The sequence below is a fragment of the Strigops habroptila genome, chromosome 2, assembly GCF_004027225.2.
Source record: "Strigops habroptila isolate Jane chromosome 2, bStrHab1.2.pri, whole genome shotgun sequence".
Taxonomy (NCBI): Eukaryota; Metazoa; Chordata; class Aves; order Psittaciformes; family Psittacidae; genus Strigops; species Strigops habroptila.
In genome coordinates, this window is record NC_044278.2 from 55776190 (window position 1) to 55798349 (window position 22160).

At 40.7% G+C, this 22160-nt stretch overlaps 1 protein-coding gene across 4 annotated transcripts in view; it reads right to left on the minus strand.

Annotated features, from left to right (window-relative positions):
- GABRG3 (gamma-aminobutyric acid type A receptor subunit gamma3) overlaps positions 1–22160 on the minus strand; it is a 391763-nt gene that overhangs the window by 78601 nt on the left and 291002 nt on the right. For 3 of the 4 annotated variants that reach the window (XR_003989999.1, XM_030476091.1, XM_030476089.1), the window contains exons 8-10: positions 9285–9437; positions 1730–1926; positions 189–218 (exon numbers count right to left, since the gene is read on the minus strand). Coding sequence is in view for 3 of the 4 variants with exons in the window: in XM_030476091.1 (XP_030331951.1) it covers positions 189–218; positions 1730–1926; positions 9285–9437 (380 nt within the window). In the remaining variant the exon portion in view is untranslated. The remainder of the gene's footprint in view (positions 1–188; positions 219–1729; positions 1927–9284; positions 9438–22160) is intronic. The other variant, XM_030476090.1, reaches the window with a different exon arrangement.

A 22160-nucleotide genomic window follows, 5' to 3' on the forward strand; every position in this document is an offset into this window, starting at 1 on the left:
GGCAGCTATGTTCCTCTGCCACAGCCAAAACCAAACTGACCTTTTAACAAAAAAGCAAAGCAATATTTATGGAAAAGTCAGGGTAAAGCATAACATAGCATTACAGCTTTCTCAGGAATTACTGCAAGTAAATGTCAACCATACATTCATGCCTCCATTGCTTTCACTGAATAAAAGAGTTTACTTACCATCACATGGCCAAAACCGACATCAGGTAGCTTAAACAAAGATAACAAAAGAATTATTCAGAAGGAAACATTGCTTCATATGCATTTAATATTCAATAACATTCTTTAAACCAAACATTTAAATGCATTTGTCCATAAAACAAATTTCAGGGTATTATGAGGGTATTGTCAGGGTATCAGATATTCAGGGTAATACCTATACACTTTAAAACTTCATGAAGCATCAGCAGAATGCACACTTAGGTTCCACCCATTTTAAATCTTTATTCTACTCATTAGATTTATTTATTAGCAAACAATAGCTAAGTATGTATTGATTTTTATGTTAATTTAAATCTCGTCAGTGTTGCATGCTTTCCCTCATCTTCATTCACACATCTAGAAATACATCCTGCTCACAAAGAGGCTCATGACTTTTTCATTTAATCTTTCTATAATTTTAGTTTCATCATTAGCAAGTTTATTTTGATGGTGTCATACTTTTGGTAACAGTCATTTGCCTTTTATGTGCAATGCATTTTTACAAGAACCTATTAGAGGTTTAAAGGAGATTTCACTAAGTCAATGGTTTTCTACGCTTTCTCTAATTCCATATTTATTTCAGCTTTTCCTTCATTAGTTCTTCATTCGATTCTTTTGTATAGCTCTTCGTTCAACCCCTTTTACTTCATGACCTATTATTCCCTGAAATTAGCCTTCTCTCTCTTTGATTTCCACCTTCAGATTTTTCCTAATTTCAAATGTCCTTATTTCCTCCATTACACAAAATGGCATCCAACGTGTCCCATTACTGATCTCAAACACATAATGGGTTCCACTGCTCTTGAGTGGACAATTCACTTCCCCTTCCCTGTGTTTTCACTGAGATTTTTTTTTCCATTATCCTGCCCCCTCTCACTCTCGTAGTCAATTGTAAAGTACACCAGGCAATTCTTCCTGCATGATTGTTTTAATTGATTCTAAATAAGCAGCTTTTTGAGGGTGTCTGGGTGTTACTTCTGGAAGTGTCTTTTTGGCCCAAAATGCAGTTATGTATAAAATCTTTTCATGTGGCCTCTGTTTCTATACTTGGGAATAAGCTCCTTTGTGTATAGGGCTAAAAATAAGTGCTGGTTCTCAGTGGAGACATTGAAATGCCGTTTGCAAAGTTCATAAATATTTCTAGACCTCTTAAGCCATGAAATAGTGGATGCATTTGAATATACATTGATGTACATGTGTTTGTATAACAAGCTATGCAATCTCTTTCAGTGGGAGCCCTTTATGACTTACAGACAAAAGACCTGTAGGCAGTGTTGCTGCCTCATGGTCAGCAGGTTGCTTCAGTTAGGAACACACCTCACTCGAGTGGCATGTAACTGATTCTGCTGTTACTGTGGGTAACTATTTCCTATCAATCAGCTTTCAGGGCAGATCACACAACAAACTGAGAAGAGCTCAGAGCAGCAGAGTAGCACAGGATTACAGGCTGCCATTGAATGGTTGTCTGTTCTCTGAGCCATGCACATACTAGAAAAGAAATTTAAAAGTGCCCATCTTACCGACTTTTTCTTCTTAGTACAGTTTGGTTTCCTGCAACTAGAGTAGTAGTTGAGGGCTGCGTACTCCATCAGAGCAGCAAAGACAAATAGAAAGCATACAGTAACAAACAAATCCATAGCAGTGACATAGGACACACGGGGTAATGACTTTCTTGCAATGGTGCTCAAAGTTGTCATGGTCAATACAGTGGTGATGCCTGCAGAGAGAAACCAGATTTAGGTGTATGCAACATCATTTTTCCATGTTGCAGAAGAATCTTTGGAAACAAATAAAAATCCCCCAGAAAACCAAACCGAATCCAAAGAATTCATTAATTTCATTTGGTAGTATGAAAAATAACATCAGTAGAGGCAGTAGTATTTTGTAAACAAAATTTTCCTCAGCTGTTTCTATCCATCTTTACAAAAGTGACATTCCCATGCCTCTCAGTGAGCTTTTCTTTATCTCTTCCTTTTTCTGACCCCAGTTAGGTTACAGGGAGGGGTGAGAGAGAAGGAGACAATGAAGAAATTTTTGATGAAAAATATGAAGAAAAGATACTAAACCCAGAAAAAAAGAATCCAAAAAAAAAACCAACCTAAAAACCAATGGAGGAAACATGGTCTTTTGCACAGCAATACTGCTCTCATGAAAAATCTTGTGCTCAAAATATTAAAAAGGGGGGAGTGGAGAGATAAGAAATTTTGCTGCAAGGTTCTAACCTGACTTTTGAAAATATGTTTACACACTGCTGTTTCCTTGGGAGTCCTCCACTGCTATTTTCCTTCTGAGTAAGGGAAAACAAACTCTCATACAAACTTCAGGTGTAACCTTAATGGAAACAGCCTTTTTAATTCATACAAAGCATCACATTTTAGATTGATTTAGTCATAATAAATAGAATTGGAATTACTTAGTGTGAAATATCCTGAAAAAATATAACCAGTCCTAGAATGAAATCTCTGGGATGTCGGTTATTTGGCTGCTGGTACTTCATATAATTTCTCTTCATTCCTGAGAAATAGAAGTATTTTCATTCCTCGTTTGGACTGATACTTCATCATTTGTTATGAATGGCAAGACTTCTGATAGAAAAAAAGTAGAATTCTTCAATGGCTCAGGAAGAAAAATAAGGCTCTCACTCAAATATGTCTCAAGAGAGATCCTGCTCTAAAACCAACATAACCATAAGGTAATCTTTCTATTTATAGTTAAAGTGATATTTTGCAATGATACACAGTGTTTGAAATGACAGGGGATGACTGAAATTACGCCTTATAGTAAAATTACTTCCCACAAACAGCACTCTGGAGAGAAAAAAGTATTTGTATATTACTTTTGACTACTTTATGTTTATGAAGGAATGCCCACCTCTGATTTGTAGTGTTCGATATAAACTACAGTGATTCACATGAATAACCCTCCCCATTAAAACTGTCAGAAAGTCCCTGAAAAAGGCAGAAGGCAGATTATCGCCTGGGCCTCAACCTTCTTCTTCAATGATTAATAATTAATTGTAAACAAAACAAAATCCCAAACAAACAAAGAAACAACAACAACAAAAAGTTGCTGCGAAAACCCACAACCAAGATGAAAGCAATGCTGATAGGAAATAGGAAATGTGGACTTTGAATGTACTTTAAACATCTAAAAGCTATTGGGAAAATATTTCTGTGTCCTGTCATCTGTGCTACTTTCCAATATAAGCACATGTGGCCGCCATGATCCAGCATCCTCTCCAGACCCCTCAACATCAGTTCTGCCACTAGCTGACGCTTTGAAAAAGCTTCAGAGGCAAAGCCCATGCTTAGCCACTCATAGTAGTCACCTGCAAATATGTCCAGGTGCAAAAGGTGTTGACTCACTAGCCTTGATTTGGCCCTTGCTAACTATAGGTCAGTTAGTCTTTCTGTATGACCCTGACTCAGGCCTTGGGAGCCACTAACTTCAGAAGAACTGTATCTAGACTATGATATAATCTACAATATGAAATTAAGTTCTTTAACACTTTCTAACACAAATACATCCTTTTCAGAGCCATGTGTACATGCACCTGCTCTCAGGTATTTTATTACCTTCAAAAAATTCCTCAAAACCTTTAGTTTTCTTCCAGCACAATATACAGTGTCTTTTTCACCTGGTCTCAAGGGAAAGCTTTTATTTCCCATGATAGGCTCTCATATTACTTTAGGACACTTTTTTAATTAAAATACTAACAAAGATCTACGATTTTTGTACTGAATGCTGTATTGACAATGTAGTACTTTTCTGGAGGTATAACTTTGTATTATTTATGACAAGAAGTATTGTGCAGGTATCCGTAATGATGACCAGCTCCCAAAGTGGCTATGGACAGAAAGGCAGAGAAGTGAAACAAAAATTACCATTAGTCTCTGTGCTTAAGTATAGAAGACTTCAATGAGTCCTATATCTGTGCCTTAAGCCTGAATGTGAATGCCTGCCTGAATCGTGCTTGAGAATGTGAAAATCTAGAAGCTCTGGGTGAGAACTAAACAAAAACAGCCCAGTAAGTCATCTTGTAAATGCCTTGCTCATACAGAATCTAGGAGGTTTGAGTGGCTCTGGACTAATTTTGGCTGATTGATTGAAACAAAGTAGGTGCTATTAAATTTATAGAAGCAACAATGGTGTAAGATTTATGTTGGTTTTAAGATATTAATAGTGTCCATCCTTAGTCTCTTTGACAGCAAAACATATTTTCTACAAGAATATAAAACCTTGGGGAAAGAAAAGTTTAGCATTATCACAACCATTGTAGTTTCTGGACTATAAACCACATTTTGAATTATGGCAAGGGCATGCAAGAAGATTGCTGAACACATAGACAGAAACATCCAAGAAGCAAAGAGCAAAGAGAAAGAAGGTGTACAAGATGGTACAGTTTTGTATTCCTATACATTTACCAGTTGGAATATAGATATGCATTTATGAATAAAATGCAGCACCCATTATTTCCAAAGAGAATATCTACATTCCATAACTGTAGCTCATTTTTTCTCTGATGCTAAGAGAATTCAGTTTGTTTAGTGGTTTCAAATGCAATAAACCTTGCCAGATGATATTGTTAAGTCTCTCACCTTGGGGAGGCCTGTATGGCAAAGTGAGCTTTGTGTCTGTTACTAAAGTTTGCAGTGCTCATGAACTGTCTATTTCAATAGAATTTTAATATCAGCCCAGCACAGCTTTGAAGTAATCTGGCTTCAAAATTTTCAGGTAGATAAGTGTAAGTGGGAGCTTCCAAGTTTGTGTATAAATAGCATTTTGTGACATTTATGTTCTCTGAACAACTTCCATACCAAAGATGCTATTTGATAAGTAAAAAAGGACTGTCTGGGAGATCAATTGATGGAGGGATATATAATGCATGAAAACACTTTAACCTTTAAATCTCTGGCCTAAACAGTTATTTAAAATTAGTTTGAAAGCTGCTTACTGGACAACCGTATGCAAAACGAGGTAGCAGGACCTTCAGTGTTAGAAACTAGTTGGTCACTGAGGCTCATTTTTTCTTATTTTCCTAAGGGCATGTTTGTGGGACACTGGACGAAAGGTCTACTGCTTTTGTCCATGCCATCGCTTGTTTATAAACCTAATTTCTCCACCAGTTCTGGCACTTGTTTAGAGCACTTGCTTGGTTTTCTAGTAAATGAGCTAAAGATGGAATAGCAATGAAGCAATGTTCATCTTTTATTAAACATGATCTGTATCTTATTTTACATCAACACATTGCTGGCTTTGATACCCACTTTTTATTTAAACTGCAGTTTGAGGTTGCTCTGTAGTAACTGCCTAGTCCTATTATGTCTTATACCCATTTTGCAAAAGTAGGGGGAAACTGGGATGAAAGCTTCAGCTTAACTTAATTCCCTTCATTTTCAAGGAAAACAACCTATTATTATTTTCCAGATCATGACTTTTCTTCAGATACTTGCTGGCTGCTCTTGACTATGAACACTGGGAGAATATACTCTTGATTACTAGAGGCAAGCAGAAACAGCAGCGAGCCATTTTTTTTTCTCTTTGAATGGAGGGCAGAATAAGCTGCAATTATAAACCACAGTTCTCATCCAATATTCAAATTCTATTTCCAGTTTCCCACTGACTCTTCAGGTGGCCTGGAATGAGTCACATTGCTACTCTGGGCCTCAGCTCCTCAAAGTGCATGTTAAAAAGGGACTACGATGCCAAGATTTTAAAGAGCACTTTGATAACTCTGGACAGAGCTGCAGGAAGGATACTTATGGTCCCATTTTTTCCCTCACAGCCAAATACCCCAATTGTTGGGGGTTCTTTCCAGCACAGAAATAGCTTATTACTTAGTGTTATTCAGAAAGGGGTGAAACCTGTCCTTTGTGTAACTGTGAGTAGTTGCCAATAGCTTCAGAAATTACTCATTAATTTCAGAGAGTGAAATATTTCCCTGATGCTAGCCCTTTATATTAATGCAGCTACACTCGGAGCATTTCAACTAATTAGCAGAACAATTTCAGTGGTTTGCCCTTGGCTGTATTACAATTTCACCATGTGCCACTATCCAAATGTGGATGTGTGCTATTGCTCAGGCAGATTTGTAAGTTGCATTATACAAGGAGACCTACAGTAAACTGGGAACATCTGGTAACTGCAGCCCAAGAGTCAACAGGTCATTGCCAGTTTGGGAGCAACAGCACTCTGGGCACAAAAAGAGGTGACCCACGTACATATTATCTATTAAAAAAATTTATTTTAGCCCAGTAATTTAATTCTTCATCAGAGTTTTAGAAGGTAGTCAAGATAGCCATTCAATATAACCTTGGAACATTTCATCTTAATGTTCATACTTCAAACTCATGATCTCAATATATGAATACATTTTTTGCCTGAAGTTCCTGCTGGCTGAGGGGGTGAGGCAGGGAGAGTCATACTGCAGTGACTAGCGATCTAGCTTATTTCTGTGTCTAATTAATTGGAAAACAGAGCTGTGTGGTGTGGGGAACCACCCTCAGGGACAGGGTATGAACACTGCTTATGGAAAATCAGTAATGCAAACTGTTAGATTTCTTTTCTCCCTTTCTGTTATGCATTAAGAAGGATAACCCAAATGGATGCTGTGTGACTTTCTGCACAAACACGAGGCTTCAGACTCTTATTTAAAAAGATGGAGCATGGTCAATCTTTCCTTATGTCCACTGGGTCACTGAATTTAAGAAAAAAGGAGTTCATCAGAGAAGTACGCTAAAGGCCTATTGCTCAATTTTCTGGTCAGGGAGGCAAGCCTACACAGTTAGGAACAGGCAGTTGTACAGCCGCTCTGTCCTCACCTTCATATAGTCTTTGAGCTGTCCTGGAGGTAGAGGGGCATCACAGAATAACTGTCTTAGGGTCTGCCATGTCGCTGGGGCCACCATGTAAAGGCATTTTGGCACTCAGATGAAGGGAGCGAGGACTGAATATTCCTTTATTGGAAAATAACCTTAGAAAACTGGACCCACATAATGTCACATGACTTAAAATAGTCAGAAGGGCTACGCTTGTTAATTTTACAAACTTCTGGAGAAAATCCAGCAGGATTTGCTGACCTCACACAAAATGGGTTTTAAGAAAGAATTATCTGTAAAGTGTGAAATGCTTGCAGTTGTCTTATTACGGGTTTTCTGAGACTTTTCTTTCTACTGATCCTGTTCCATAGCTCCAGGTCACTGAGCTACCCTTGGTTTGGAAGGATGCCCCTTGTCACTCACTAAGAATTAAAGCTGATACAACCCTCCATTAGGAAGATGCCTAAGGATTGATAGTAGGAATGGCTGGCATACAGCTTCATTGCTTAAATAAAGCTGTGGCTAGTGAGGAAGTTACGCTTAGAGGATGTTTTTGGTAATATATTTCTTCTATCATTCAGCTGACAGTTACTAAGCTATTGAAGCATTAGAAGTTTCGGGAGGAAGAATGTTTGTAACCCAGGCCTTAGTGCACCCTGAATAGATGATTGCATGATTTTTGCATGAGTGAATAACTTAGAAATGGGGATGAGACTTCCATACAAGTTCAAGAGACTTAGCCTCTAAAATCTCATTCAGAGTGAATGGAGTTTAGAGGGGTTTTTAGCACTTAATTTTTGTTTTCCCCTTCAGGGCCTTCAGGAGCTTTATGCTAGAAACCACAGCACCCTCAGAATGGGTGGTTGCTAAGATTTATTAGTGCAGGAGAGAGACAGACAGAAATAGGACAAGTAATTTTGTACAACTATATAAAGGCAGTGTTGCCAAACAAGACGTCTTCCTCCTGAGATCAAGCAGAGCATCTCTACATGGTGTTTGAAAGACATTTAACAGAAATAGATTCACATATAAGTAACTACCATTTCTAGCAAAAGCTTAGTTACTTGGATGAAAAAGGATGAGGAATACTGATGACTCTTGATCAGCTGTATAGGGGAGTGGGAAATAGAGGCGTTTTGTACAAATGGCCTCTCCTATACTGTACTTGAATGAAGGCTTGTCGGCACACAGCAACACTTGAGAACCCTGCTTGCTGCAGGCTGCCTCTGAAGAGGTATAGCCTGTTCACAGCCCTTGTCCTCCAGTCATTCCTTGCAGCGGTATCACCCTTTCAAACATGGAGACTCATTTGCTAGTACAAATGCTTCCTGTCTAATTTCAGTCCAAAAAGTCAGGCGGCTCAATTTTTAATAATATGTTCTTTAGAACTGAAATGATTTAGAAAGTCTAGCTGGTTACTGGAGATGTAACAAACTCCCGCAGGAACAACGAAAGAACAGCTGGGAATGGTAACCTCTACTTTTGAAAACAGATATATAAACCTTAACACAGCTTCCCCTTTTTCTTAGACTGGTAGATTTCTGATTTAGTTGTTACTGGCAGCCCTGGCAACCACAATCTGGACTAAAATGTTAGTTTTCCTTCGGTTCTGCTGTACGCCTGCTGTATAGCCCTATGCCCTTGATGCTGTCAAAACCTAGAGGTTTTCCTATAGGCATAAAAATAAATGGTCAACATTTTTAAGTGTATCCTAAAGCATAATGCCAAAATGCACTAATTTGTCCTGACATATATGAGCTGCTGGAAAACCTATACCAGCATAAATCTCCACAGTCTATGAAAAATATCTATACACCTAGCATGAAGCTTAAGTTCAAGCACACAAGCTAGAACACTTTGCTTGAGTTAGTATTATTATATCCCACAGTTTTATATATATATAAAAGACGTAATGCCCTGTGGGGAAGAGTTTCAGAAGGGAAGGAAGCCAGCAGTGCAATTAATTTATTCTTCAAAAATGTCACTAAAACATCATAGTGAGAACAAGGAGACAGACATTAATTCTAGAATATTATGCTAGTGTCATTCCAAAGGGTCAGAATAGTTTACTTTTAATTACCCTATTAAAGGTAAAAAACCAGAGGCTTCAGTGGTAAGTAGCTCTGGGTTTGCAAGATGTGGTAGCAATAATCCAAAGGATATAGCCAGTGGTGTCTTTGAAAGGAAGCTGATATTTTCAAATGATAGTATAGGAACTACACAAAAACAGCAGGAAAGAGAATTATTAACAACTTACCTAATGCTGTTCTTGCTGGTGTGGCATCTTTTTTAATCCAAAAGGATACCCAGGAAAGAACAACTGTTAATATACAGGGAATGTATGTTTGAATAGTAAAGTATCCCATTCTTCTACTTAAGTCGAAGTATATAGTCATGACTACATAATCACCTGCAATAATAGCACAGAAAATAAATATATATTTTGGTGAGATACAGAAAGTTGCTCACTGACCTGCTAATTTTTTAAGCTTCATAAAAACACTGCATATAAAATATGTTTTGAGAAATTTGTGCAGTAATGCTCATGTGAAATATAGAATTTAAATAAACTTTTCAATTCTAATTTCCTTTAGTTTTAGGTGTCTGTGGAAATGTTGATCTATTTGAACTGGAAGAGTCTCTCAGTAATCATTCTTGATGAGTAAATTTTTGAAAGGCATCTTGAATTTCAAGACTTGATATTTCTGGATGGCTCCATGGCCACAGACATGGCCACATCATTTACCAGATTCTGTATCAAGGCTGCATAAAATCCCTCCCTCTGTAGGCTGTCTTCCCTGCCCTAATTTCAGGTTTGAGTGATTTCTGTTATCTTCTTTTGATACATGAATCAGGCAGTAGGGGTCTTTATGGCAAGTGTAGCATGTACATGAGTATGCCTTTATATAAGTCATCTGTAGACATTAGTGCCTTAATGATGGTGAAACTGCATGCTTGAAAGAACTTATAATTACAAATCAAGAGTCTCTTTTTGTCAGCATTCCTCCATTTCAAAGCAGCTGTCACTTTTGGTATCTAAAACCTTCAGAAGGTGAGTCTGGATATAAAGCTTATTATTCTACTGTAAAAAAAAAATTAATAAAAATAGTAAAAATCATAAAATCAAGAACTCAGTGAGAAGGCTAGTTTATTTCACATTATATGATTTTCTTCATAGTATCTCTTTTGCTAACCCTTGTGACTCCACAGGGGATAATAATCTGTCCCTCTCTCTCTAGTCAGTAGAGGCTACTGACCTTATCACCTCTCTCCTTACTAACAGCTCCCTCAGCTTCATAGATGTTAACTATCCTTTTCTCTCAGACAGTCACAGTGATTAACAGTAATGAAACTGAACTGAGACCAATTTCTGTACTTTGCTTGAAGTATGTTACTTTGTCCTGGGTTCAGCTATAGCAGTCATTTTTCTCCTGCTTAGTAGCTGGTGCAGTGCTGTGTTTTTTAACTTTCAGCCTGGGAACAACGCTGATAACACCGATGTTTTTAGTTGTTGCTAAGTAATGTTTATTCCAACCAAGGACTTTCTCAGTCTCATGCTTTGCCAGGGAGGAGGGGAAGCCGGGAGGAAGCAGAGACAGGACACCTGACCCAAACTAGCCAAAGGGGTATTCCATACCACAGCACGTCATGCCCAGTATATAAACCGGGGGGAATTACCCGGAAGGCCCAGATCACTGCTCGGGTCGGGCTGGGTATCGGTCGGCGGGTGGTGAGCAATTGTATCCTCTCCCCTTGTTATTTCACTAATCGTTATTATCATTGGTGGTAGCAGTAGTGGTTTTGTGTTATACCTTAGTTGCGGGACTGCTCTTATCTCAACCCGTGGGAGTTGCATTCTTCCCATTCTCCTCCCCATCCCTCCGGGAGCGGGGGGAGGAAGAAGGGGGGGGGGGGGGAGTGAGCGAGCGGCTGTGTGGTTCTGAGTTACCGGCTGGGCTCAAACCACGACAGTTCTTTTTGGCGCCCAATGTGGGGCACGAAAGGTTGAGATAACGACAGATCTGACCAGAGTGTGTTTAATCATATTTGTGATAAGCATTCATTGTTACTACTCGTCACAATGGTGATTATTTGGCTCTCAGACGTGTTGCGCTTGATCTCAGAGTTTCAGCATGTTGTACCTTACTTACAGCCACTATTTGCTGTTTTAGTGTTTATCGGCTGGGGGGCCTGGGCTAAGGTTCTTGTTTCACTGTACTTCATGGTAATGACTTGTAATACAATAGACTCATTGATCATGAAACTGGTCTGGTTTGTGCTTCCAGCGTGGCCATCACCACTATACATTGGGAGGTATATAATGAAATATTTTAGCAATTGCATATCTTTTTTTTTCTCCTCGAGGGGTAAACTTACGAAGGAAGCATTCTCTTTCACCCCCCGTTCCCCCACCAGCCTATTTGCAACAGCAATTGAGAGTTCTGAAGGTTTTAGATGGCCTTTGAGTACCCTTGAAACCTGCCTGCTGATTGTGCTGGGGATCAGCATGTTGGCAAACATACGGAGTGTGTTTTACCCACGGCCATCCCGTCGTAGGAACATCCTATTTCGTTTAATGTCAAAAATTCAGCAGTATCAGGTTCGAATCTGGTCTAGGGTTAGACGACGATATAGGAGGACCACCAGGAGATTTTCCCTGAGGCTGGACAGTTATGAGTGGCAGGGTGTGTGGGATAGTATGGGCAAGTACCTAGGCCAGTGGGCCCCTCCAGTGCTTTGGAACTTCACCACTGAACAAGTGCAACATCCGGAAAAACTAGTAAAACACTTAAACGAGGTGTGCTGTCGTCCTGGTTATACCAGAGAGGGACAAATTTTGGCAACGTGCTGGGGCTTGGCCTATGCCTACAGAGCCCTGCTCAACACTATCCAGCACCTTCAAAGGGAAAAAAATGTCTCTGGATCTGATGGCAAAGCAACAGACAACGCAGCTATGCCAACTGCAAGCACAGCAGCTACTCAGACCCTGACCACAACAGTCAACACAGCTACTCCAAGTACAGCAGCTACATCAACCCCAGTGACAAGCACAACAGCTACTCAAACCCTGACCACAACAGACAACGCAACTACTCCAACTTCAAATACAGCAGTTACACCAACCCCAGTGACAAGCACAACAGCTACTCAAACCCTGACCACAACAGACAACGCAACTACTCCAACTTCAAATACAGCAGTTACACCAACCCCAGTGACAAGCACAACAGCTACTCAAACCCTGACAGCAACAGACAATGTGGCTACTTCATGCACCGCAGCCACACCAACCCCAGTGACAAGCACAGTAGCTACTCAAACCACGACAGCATGTAAGTTGTGATCCTCTGAAGCAATGTGCAAGTGTGGATAAATATAATGTGTTCTCCAGCTACTTTCATACTTTCCCTATCAATAATTGTCATCTGTACTGTGTATGCTAGCTTGCCAAGATGGTTCAAGGTCCCCTGTGAATACAACTTTTAACAAGTGTTTATAGGAACAGCAGTCCTCTAAATAGCTAATCTCTGAACATAAGCAGGCCACAGTTTGCTTTCACTTGGAGGGGCGTCCAGTACACTTGGAACCGACTGCCCCAGGGGTGGAAACACAGCCCTACCATCTGCCATGGATTGATCCAGACTGCACTGGAACAGGGGCAAGCTCCAGAACACCTGCAATACATTGATGACATCATCGTGTGGGGTGATACAGCGGAAGAAGTTTTTGAGAAAGGGAGGAAAATAATCCAAATCCTGCTGAAGGCCGGTTTTGCCATAAAACGGAATAAGGTCAAGGGACCTGCACAGGAGATTCAATTTTTGGGAATAAAATGGCAAGATGGACTCCGCCAGATCCCCACAGACGTGATCAACAAGATAACAGCAATGTCTCCACCAACTAACAAGAAAGAAACACAAGCTTTCTTAGGTGTTGTGGGGTTCTGGAGAATGCACATCCCAAATTACAGTCTGATTGTAAGCCCTCTCTACCACGTGACCCGGAAGAAGAATGATTTCAAATGGGGCCCTGAGCAACAACAAGCCTTTGAACAAATTAAACGAGAAATAGTTCATGCAGTAGCCCTTGGACCAGTCCGGGCCGGGCCAGATGTGAAAAATGTGCTCTATACCGCAGCTGGGGAGAATGGTCCTACCTGGAGCCTCTGGCAGAAAGCTCCAGGGGAGACTCGAGGTCGACCCCTTGGCTTTAAGAGTCGGGGATATAAAGGATCCGAGGCCAGCTACACTCCCACTGAAAAAGAGATACTGGCAGCCTATGAAGGGGTTCGAGCTGCCTCAGAAGTGATTGGAACTGAAGCGCAGCTCCTCCTGGCACCCCGGTTGCCTGTGCTGGGCTGGATGTTCAAAGGCAGGGTCTCCTCTACACATCATGCAACTGATGCTACATGGAGTAAGTGGGCCGCACTAATTACACAACGAGCTCGAATAGGAAATCCCAGTCGTCCAAGAATTCTAGAAGTCATCATGGACTGGCCAGAGGGCAAAGATTTTGGGATGTCACCAGAAGAGGAGGTGACGCGTGCTGAAGAGGCCCCACCATATAATGAACTGTCAGAGAGTGAAAAGCAATATGCCTTGTTTACTGATGGGTCCTGCCGTATTGTGGGAAAGCATCGGAGATGGAAGGCAGCTGTGTGGAGTCCCCTGCGACAAGTTGCAGAAACTGCTGAGGGAGAGGGTGAATCGAGTCAATTTGCAGAGGTGAAAGCCATCCAGCTGGCCTTGGACATTGCTGAACGAGAAAAATGGCCAGTACTTTATCTCTATACTGACTCATGGATGGTGGCAAATGCCCTGTGGGGGTGGTTGCAGCAATGGAAGCAGAGCAACTGGCAACGCAGAAGTAAACCCATCTGGGCTGCTGCATTGTGGCAAGATATCGCTGCTCGGGTGCAGAACCTGGTGGTGAAGGTACGCCACGTAGATGCTCATGTACCCAAGAGTCGGGCCACTGAGGAACACCAGAATAACCAGCAAGTGGATAAAGCTGCTAAGATTAAAGTGGCTCAGATGGACTTGGATTGGCAACATAAGGGTGAATTATTTTTAGCCCGGTGGGCCCATGACACCTCAGGCCATCAAGGCAGAGATGCAACATATAGATGGGCTCGTGATCGAGGGGTGGACTTAACGATGGACACTATTGCCCAGGTTATTCACGAATGTGAAACATGTGCTGCAATTAAGCAAGCCAAGCGGTTAAAGCCTCTCTGGTATGGAGGACGATGGCTGAAGTACAAATATGGGGAGGCCTGGCAGATTGACTATATCACACTCCCACCAACCCGCCAGGGCAAGCGCTATGTGCTTACCATGGTGGAAGCAACCACCGGCTGGCTGGAAACATATGCTGTGTCCCATGCCACTGCCCGGAACACTATCCTGGGCCTTGAGAAACAAGTCTTGTGGCGACACGGCACCCCAGAGAGAATTGATTCAGACAATGGGACTCATTTCCGGAACAACCTCATAGACACTTGGGCCAAAGAGCATGGCATTGAGTGGGTATACCACATCCCCTACCATGCACCAGCCTCTGGGAAAATCGAACGGTACAATGGGCTGTTAAAAACTACACTGAGAGCAATGGGTGGTGGGACTTTCAAACACTGGGATACACATTTACCAAAAGCCACCTGGTTGGTCAACAGTAGGGGATCTGCCAACAGGGCTGGCCCAGCCCAATCAGAACTTTTACGTACTGTAGAGGGGGATAAAGTTCCTGTGGTGCACATAAAGAATTTGTTGGGGAAGACAGTCTGGGTTATTCCTGCTTCAGGTAAAGGCAAACCCACTCGTGGGGTTGCTTTTGCTCAGGGACCTGGATATACTTGGTGGGTAATGCGGGAAGATGGGGAAGTCCGATGTGTACCTCAAGGGGATTTGATTTTGGGGGAAAACAGCCAATGAACTCAATTGTACGCTGTTGCCTGCTCTATAACACTTTTATAGCCCACCAGCTAGATATCTTCAGGTCACCAGCCATTGACCCTGACTTCCCTCCGATCATCACCTCAACAAAGAATGAATTTTGAGGAAACCAGACGAGCTCAGCAGTGACCAGATGAGTTTGGCGGTATCATCAGCAGGCAACAACCCAACACTATGTACCGTCCCTCCTGCCCTGAAAGACTATTACAAGAGATGGAGCCTGACATCATGGACTGGATGAGTTCAGCAATTTTACAGGGATTGGTCCATGGACTAGGGAACGATATCTTTCTCTGTGTGTGGGTGTGGGTGTATATATATGTGTATATATGGGACAGGGGTGATGGTGTGCTGAGAGATGTGGGATCTGAGCATGACGTGAATGGTATGGAATAAGGGGTGGATACTGTCCTGGGTTCAGCTATAGCAGTCATTTTTCTCCTGCTTAGTAGCTGGTGCAGTGCTGTGTTTTTTAACTTTCAGCCTGGGAACAACGCTGATAACACCGATGTTTTTAGTTGTTGCTAAGTAATGTTTATTCCAACCAAGGACTTTCTCAGTCTCATGCTTTGCCAGGGAGGAGGGGAAGCCGGGAGGAAGCAGAGACAGGACACCTGACCCAAACTAGCCAAAGGGGTATTCCATACCACAGCACGTCATGCCCAGTATATAAACCGGGGGGAGTTACCCGGAAGGCCCAGATCACTGCTCGGGTCGGGCTGGGTATCGGTCGGCGGGTGGTGAGCAATTGTATCCTCTCCCCTTGTTATTTCACTAATCGTTATTATCATTGGTGGTAGCAGTAGTGGTTTTGTGTTATACCTTAGTTGCGGGACTGCTCTTATCTCAACCCGTGGGAGTTACATTCTTCCCATTCTCCTCCCCATCCCTCCGGGAGCGGGGGGGAGGAAGAAGGCGGGGGAGGGGGAGTGAGCGAGCGGCTGTGTGGTTCTGAGTTACCGGCTGGGCTCAAACCACGACATACTTCCATTTCAGATGTGAAAAGGAATTTATATGCCTGAGAACTTTTATGGAGTTTCGTTTGATTATGTCAGACTTGACCTAATAAATTATATTGCTTCTTGTTACAATCCTTGACTTTATAGAATATGATATTTGCAGAAGTCATATGCAATATGTAGGTAAGTCTGTCCTACTAGCAAGCCACCATGAGACTGAAGAAATTATTAGCACAGAAAGATTAATCTCCCAAGGAATGTATATACGACTCATCCAAGTAGAGGCATACTAGGTTCATTAGTTGAGACTAATTAAAGCTTAATCTTCTAGTAACAGAGAGCATATGAACAAATGAATTTAATACAGTACATACTTTGACTATAGCTAAATATTACACAGAAAAGAAATTAATTCAGTAAGAATAACTTCTTCCATCCAAAGAATCTCTGAAGGCCACTGTAAACTGAGTGAACTACCATAAACTACAAATTCAAAGGTAAATAAAAATCTGAGAGTGGGATGTGGAGAGAGAAACTTAGAACAATGAGTCAAAGGGAAAATTTCCTGTGCATTAGGTATATTGATTCGAGATAGATATTTTTGGAAGAAGTTGATAAGCCTGTGGGTGCTTCCATCATGCCTCTGTTAGATGAATGTGTACATTTTCACAATTACTGTGCCAATGAAAAGCATGTGACCCCAAGATGTCGAACAGACATTTCAGAAGCCTGTATTTGGCATTATGGGACAGAACCATTGGTTCTGCTGCCTTATTGTTAGGCTGCATCAGCTCCCTTATCTGTTTTGCTGCACTGGAGAAAGTTTTAAACCACAGCAAATGAGATAATTTCATAGAAATAGGTGTAAGGAGTCAGAGGCTGTGTAAACCGGTGCTTCTACTGACAGTAACCAACCCAACAACCATGGAATAAAAAGTTATGATAATGTTTCAAACATTGTTTGTCAAAGCAAAAAAGGAAAACAAAGAGTCTATGGAAATTGTGCCAAGCTTTTACGTTTCCCTTACTCAGTTATTGTATCTAGAAATGCATGTCTATGAATAAGTTACTTGAGAATAGTATAAAGTAAAGCAATCTGTAGACTTCTCACTGTGTACAATGATATATGATACATACAATTCAAGTTCACAGAGAGGTCATTGTTCCTTTGAGTAATATAATTGTGATACCCAGCATGGCAAATGGGAGTGGGGCTAGATACTGGACAGTAAGATACTGGGAAAGTAAGGCAGAGTCCCTGCTTGCACAGTCTTCAACTGGAATAAATATGACAAACTGAGAGTGGGAGGAAATTATAGCACATTTCAACTGTTTTGCAGACAGAAACTGATGCAGAGATTAAATGATGTAGAGAGTCCATCATCACATTTAGCCATGAACTGATTCAGTATCTTTCAGGCAGGATTAATTTCCCCTCATTTTAGACATCTAGAAGGTAGATTCTACAGATGACCTGCACATTGTGGCCTCCTTTCCATACTTAACAAAGAAAAATTGGTACTTTCAGTATATTGTTTGTCTGATTTCTTTTAGAGATACACTTTAGAAAGAGGTGAATGTGCCCAAAACTTTTCCATTTCTCTCTGCGGTTAAAAAAGGAGAGTGTTTGGCTCAGATGTGGACAAAGACATTTTAGACACTTGCAAATGATCCATGGAGTCAGTCATACTCCTGATTCCATGGTGAAAGCTAAATAGTGTTACTTCTCTGAGGGTGCTAAGGTTATTTTACCTAAATATAATAACCTCCTTAATCTTTTGAAGGGTATTTTAGTTATTTTTCTCCTGTATTTCATGGTTAAACTTGATGCCTTCATCCTTGAGGACATGCACAACTCCTATGCTTGCTCCTCTATTTTCCTTCACCTCCCTCCCTCCCTCCCTCCCTCCCTCCCTCCTTCCCTCCCTCCCTCCCTCCCTCCCTCCCTCCTTCCCTCCCTCCCTCCCTCCCTCCCTCCCTCCCTCCCTCCCTCCCTCCCTCCCTCCCTCCCTTCCTTCCTTCCTTCCTTCCTTCCTTCCTTCCTTCCTTCCTTCCTTCCTTCCTTCCTTCCTTCCTTCCTTCCTTCCTTCCTTCCTTCCTTCCTTCCTTCCTTCCTTCCTTCCTTCCTTCCTTCCTTCCTTCCTTCCTTCCTTCCTTCCTTCCTTCCTTCCATCTCTCCCCTGCCATTTATAACATCTAAACTTTTCATCTCTGCAGAACATCCTTCCATCAAGTTAAATAAAGGAACTGTGACTTGGTCAAGTTTTACAAGGAGCTGCAAATTCCCAAAGTATCCAACAAAGACCTATAGATGTCTTACAAGTGCCTAAGGAATATGAATTCCTAGGACAGTAAGTAAGTGGCTACATTAATTTAGCCACTAACCTGTTTTATTGTCTGAGATCCATACAAAAATTCTCACAGTGAAGAAGGCAGACCCAGTCATACAGGCAGCAGCTGTGCACATGGACTTAAGTACTGTACCCTCTGTGCTGTACTCTAACTTATGGAAACACACTGACGGATAATATAGAAAGAAGTTGGAAGAACAATTTGCTTCAGTGGAACTACTGATCCAAAGCGGAAGAGGAGAATTTGCTGGTTCTCCTACAGTACTCTAACCATGCTTAGAAAGGATGCAACTCAGAGACAATGAATGTTGATGACAATGCTCAGTGAGAGGGCGAAATTACCACTGCTGAAATGCAGAGCCCCAGCTGGAAGCACCAGTGTTGTGACTGCTCTCAGAGGCAAGCATGCTTCTGTACAACATGTACTGAATGCATTTTTTAATTGCTATAGTAAATTACAAATTTCAACTGTATTACCATTTCAGTTCTTCTATCCTCAGCCAAGTCAACTTCTGTTTAGATTCCTGAATTGTCTCTTTGCATACAGAAGAGCCTACATGTATGTGCTGTGGCTATTTTCCTCACTGTACTACTCCAAACTGCATTATTATTACTATTGCTATCATTATTATTATTGTTGTCTAAAATACTCCTTTCAGAAGTAATTATTCTCTACATATCTAAAAGCACTTGTCTGCAGCTTAAAGGAAAGTAGGCATGGTACATACATTTCTGACTTTCTCTATAAACACAAAATAAATTTGTACAAAGATCTCCTCTCATCCAAAAGACCTAATGTACAATTTATTTATTCTGTATGTCCTGCAGGCATGAGCAACCCAAAGGAGAGAAAAAGGTCTCAAGAACTCTGCACAGTGCTTCCTTGCTCCTTTGCCAGCCTTCAGAGCTCCACCTGCTATCTTTGCCACTGCTAGAAGAGGAGCTGGAGCTGATTGCGCAACAAAGCCCCGCAGTGCAGAAAGATGGGAAAACGTCTCTCCAAACTGCATATCACCAAATCAGTGTGCTGGGTTTAAAAGCAATCACACAGTGATCGCCTAGAAAGGGAGCACTGGAATAACTAACACCACTTTGAAACCCAGAGAGGAGTTCTACTTTTTTAACAGCTTAAATAATTTCCCTGGAAGGCAAAATAACTCAACTGAACCATCAGGCCATCAGTTAACTGAAATAAATTAAAATTATTCTGAGGCAAAATAGTGCCTGACCAGTCTCCTATAATGAGAAAAAAAGATGTACGTTGAAGTATCAAATCTGGAGTAATAAGAAGAGTGTAGCAATGCTTCCCATGAAACCATGATGACTGCTGTCTGCGACCCATAGGACTTACATCAGTTTAAGTTTCTAGTTTGAAAGTAGGACACTATTTAGAGCAATAATGATTTTTAAAGGAATAACTGCTGTGGATTCTAATGAACAACAATAAACTGTAGCCAGAATTTTGCCTACATTGCACCAAGAACAGTTCCCTTAGAGGTGAAATGTTTGAGCAGAATGAAATTGGTTATTTTATTTTAAGAAAATCTTTTAAAAATAGAAAATTATATACTGTAAGTAATTTCTTTACTCAAACCATAGTATACTATCTTATCACGCATTTTCATTTATCCTCCAGTTATACTCTGTGCCTAACAAGTTGCTATAATCCCAATTATTTTAGGAAAAAGTTAAACAAAGAAGAACTTTACAAATAGTAAAGTCATTCTTTGCAGTATAAAACTAGAATGTAATACAGAGCTTTCAGCATCTGGATGAAGTTTACATGCTAATTGTCTATCAGTAGAACTGCAGAATCATGAGAAGTGGCAGAGTTTATCCATGTTGTTATGAGAGTTTTATTAGAGAAAAAGTCCTAGTCATTAAAACAAGAACTCACACACTGTGCAATGACTATTTCTTGGTTGATCAGCAAGACCACAGAGTACATCGAGATATCTTCCTGATTATCTTAAATCAAATTAACTTCATAGTAAGCAAACAAAGTTTATAATCTTCAGTGCTTTTTTTTTTTTTTTTAAATTTTCTTTTTATTTGGAAGCCAAGAGAAGACCCTATTTAATCCTGCCATTTACTCTTCATTTTTCCCCAACCTGTTTTTTGATATTTTCTTCCCAAAGCTATTTTTTTTATTTCCTGCACTAGGTTTCTCTGCTTTCTTAGGAAGCTGAAATTTTTCTACCAGTTTGACCACTACCTATCACTTATCCAAGACAGTGTCTTTCCATTATACACATTTCCATTTTCAATTCTACTCTCTGCTGTCATGGTGGAACTGTAATATTTAAAAGCAATCGGCTCAAGCATGAGACCACTCCTGATGTTGAATATATTGGTCAGACAGCTGACAAATAAAACCACTGAAAAAATAATTTTATCAAACTAGGTAACTACAGAAATTTTTGCAAGATGTTCACCAGAGAATAGTTTTTTTGGAAGTGATGCATGCTATCATGGCAGTGCTGGTGTCAACCGAGGATATGCAAGTTTAAGGTTCAAGAGACAGTTTCAGGTAACAAATTTTGCACTATCTAGAAAGCATATCTCAGCTCAGAGTCAGGCAGAAACAGAGACTGTGGTGCAAAACCCAACCTTCCTAATTCAGAGTAGAAATCTTCTTCAAAATCAGACAGAAGAGTCATGTAAACTAGGCCTTTTCACATCCCAGGCCATCATCCCAATCCCTCAGGGACATGGCCAGTGGAAGTTCAAGCTGTCTTCTTACTAGCATTACTCAGAATAAAACAGATGGATCAGGATTTCTTAACATACACTATTACTAATGCTTCAGCAGCTGGTTTGTCTACAGAGCTAGTATCATCCCATCCTAACATGACTTTGCTAGATACTTGGTCTCCAGTGAGTCCAGATACAGAGAAGGTTTGAACTTCGGAAGATCCAAAACCTAAGCAAAATGGTAGAAGAAATAGCTGAATGCCCTCGTAGGTGGTTATGACTACAAAAGGAGGTATTATTCATAGAACTATAGAATGGTTTGGGTTGTAAGGAACCTTAAAGATAATCATGTTCCAGTCCCCTTGCCATGGGCAGGAACACCTTCCACTAGACCACGTTGCTCAAAGCTCCATCCAAATACAAGGGTGAAAACAGGATTTTGAAGTTCTCTTGAAGGGAAATGTAGAAGGAAAGAGAGTCATGAAAGTATCATTAAAAATGCCTTAATCTTCTTCAGCATCTTTATAAGCAATGAAGAAAAGCTGAGGACTTACTACAGGCTTATTCTGACTCCTCCAAAATGTGTCAATCAGCATGCATCAACAGTTTTCATTACCAGGACCAATTTTTGCTCCATAGTACTCTAGGACAAATGGTTCCAAGCCAAAAGGAAGAACAAAATGATCAAGGTCATGATGGACTTGTCTGAGACTTGTCTGAGAATTAAGTGTTCTTGGAGTGGTAACAGGCTCTCATTACATACCTGATTTCTGCATAAGATGCATGTTTAACCACACAAGAAATGCATACATACAGGTCTTCAGAGGTGTAATTTCTATATATATTTCCATAGTAGCTATGAAATGCCCAGTCACAAGCAAGAGTTTTATGTAACAGATATTGAACAGAGAATAAAAAAGCTATGTCTCTGTCTTTGAGTTCATAATTGCCTTTGCCATTATCAGGATGTGCCTCTGTGTGTGTCTGTGAGTGCATGTACAAGTACAGTGAGCCCAGATTTGGCTTTCAGCACTTACACTTGAAAAGCAAATTTTTCAGAAATGCATTCACACCATGAATGCCAAATCATTGCTTAAGTTTCCCATTATCATAGACAAATTACTATACCAGAATACAGTGAAAAAAAGAAACCTAATGCCAACAGCATTGTTTT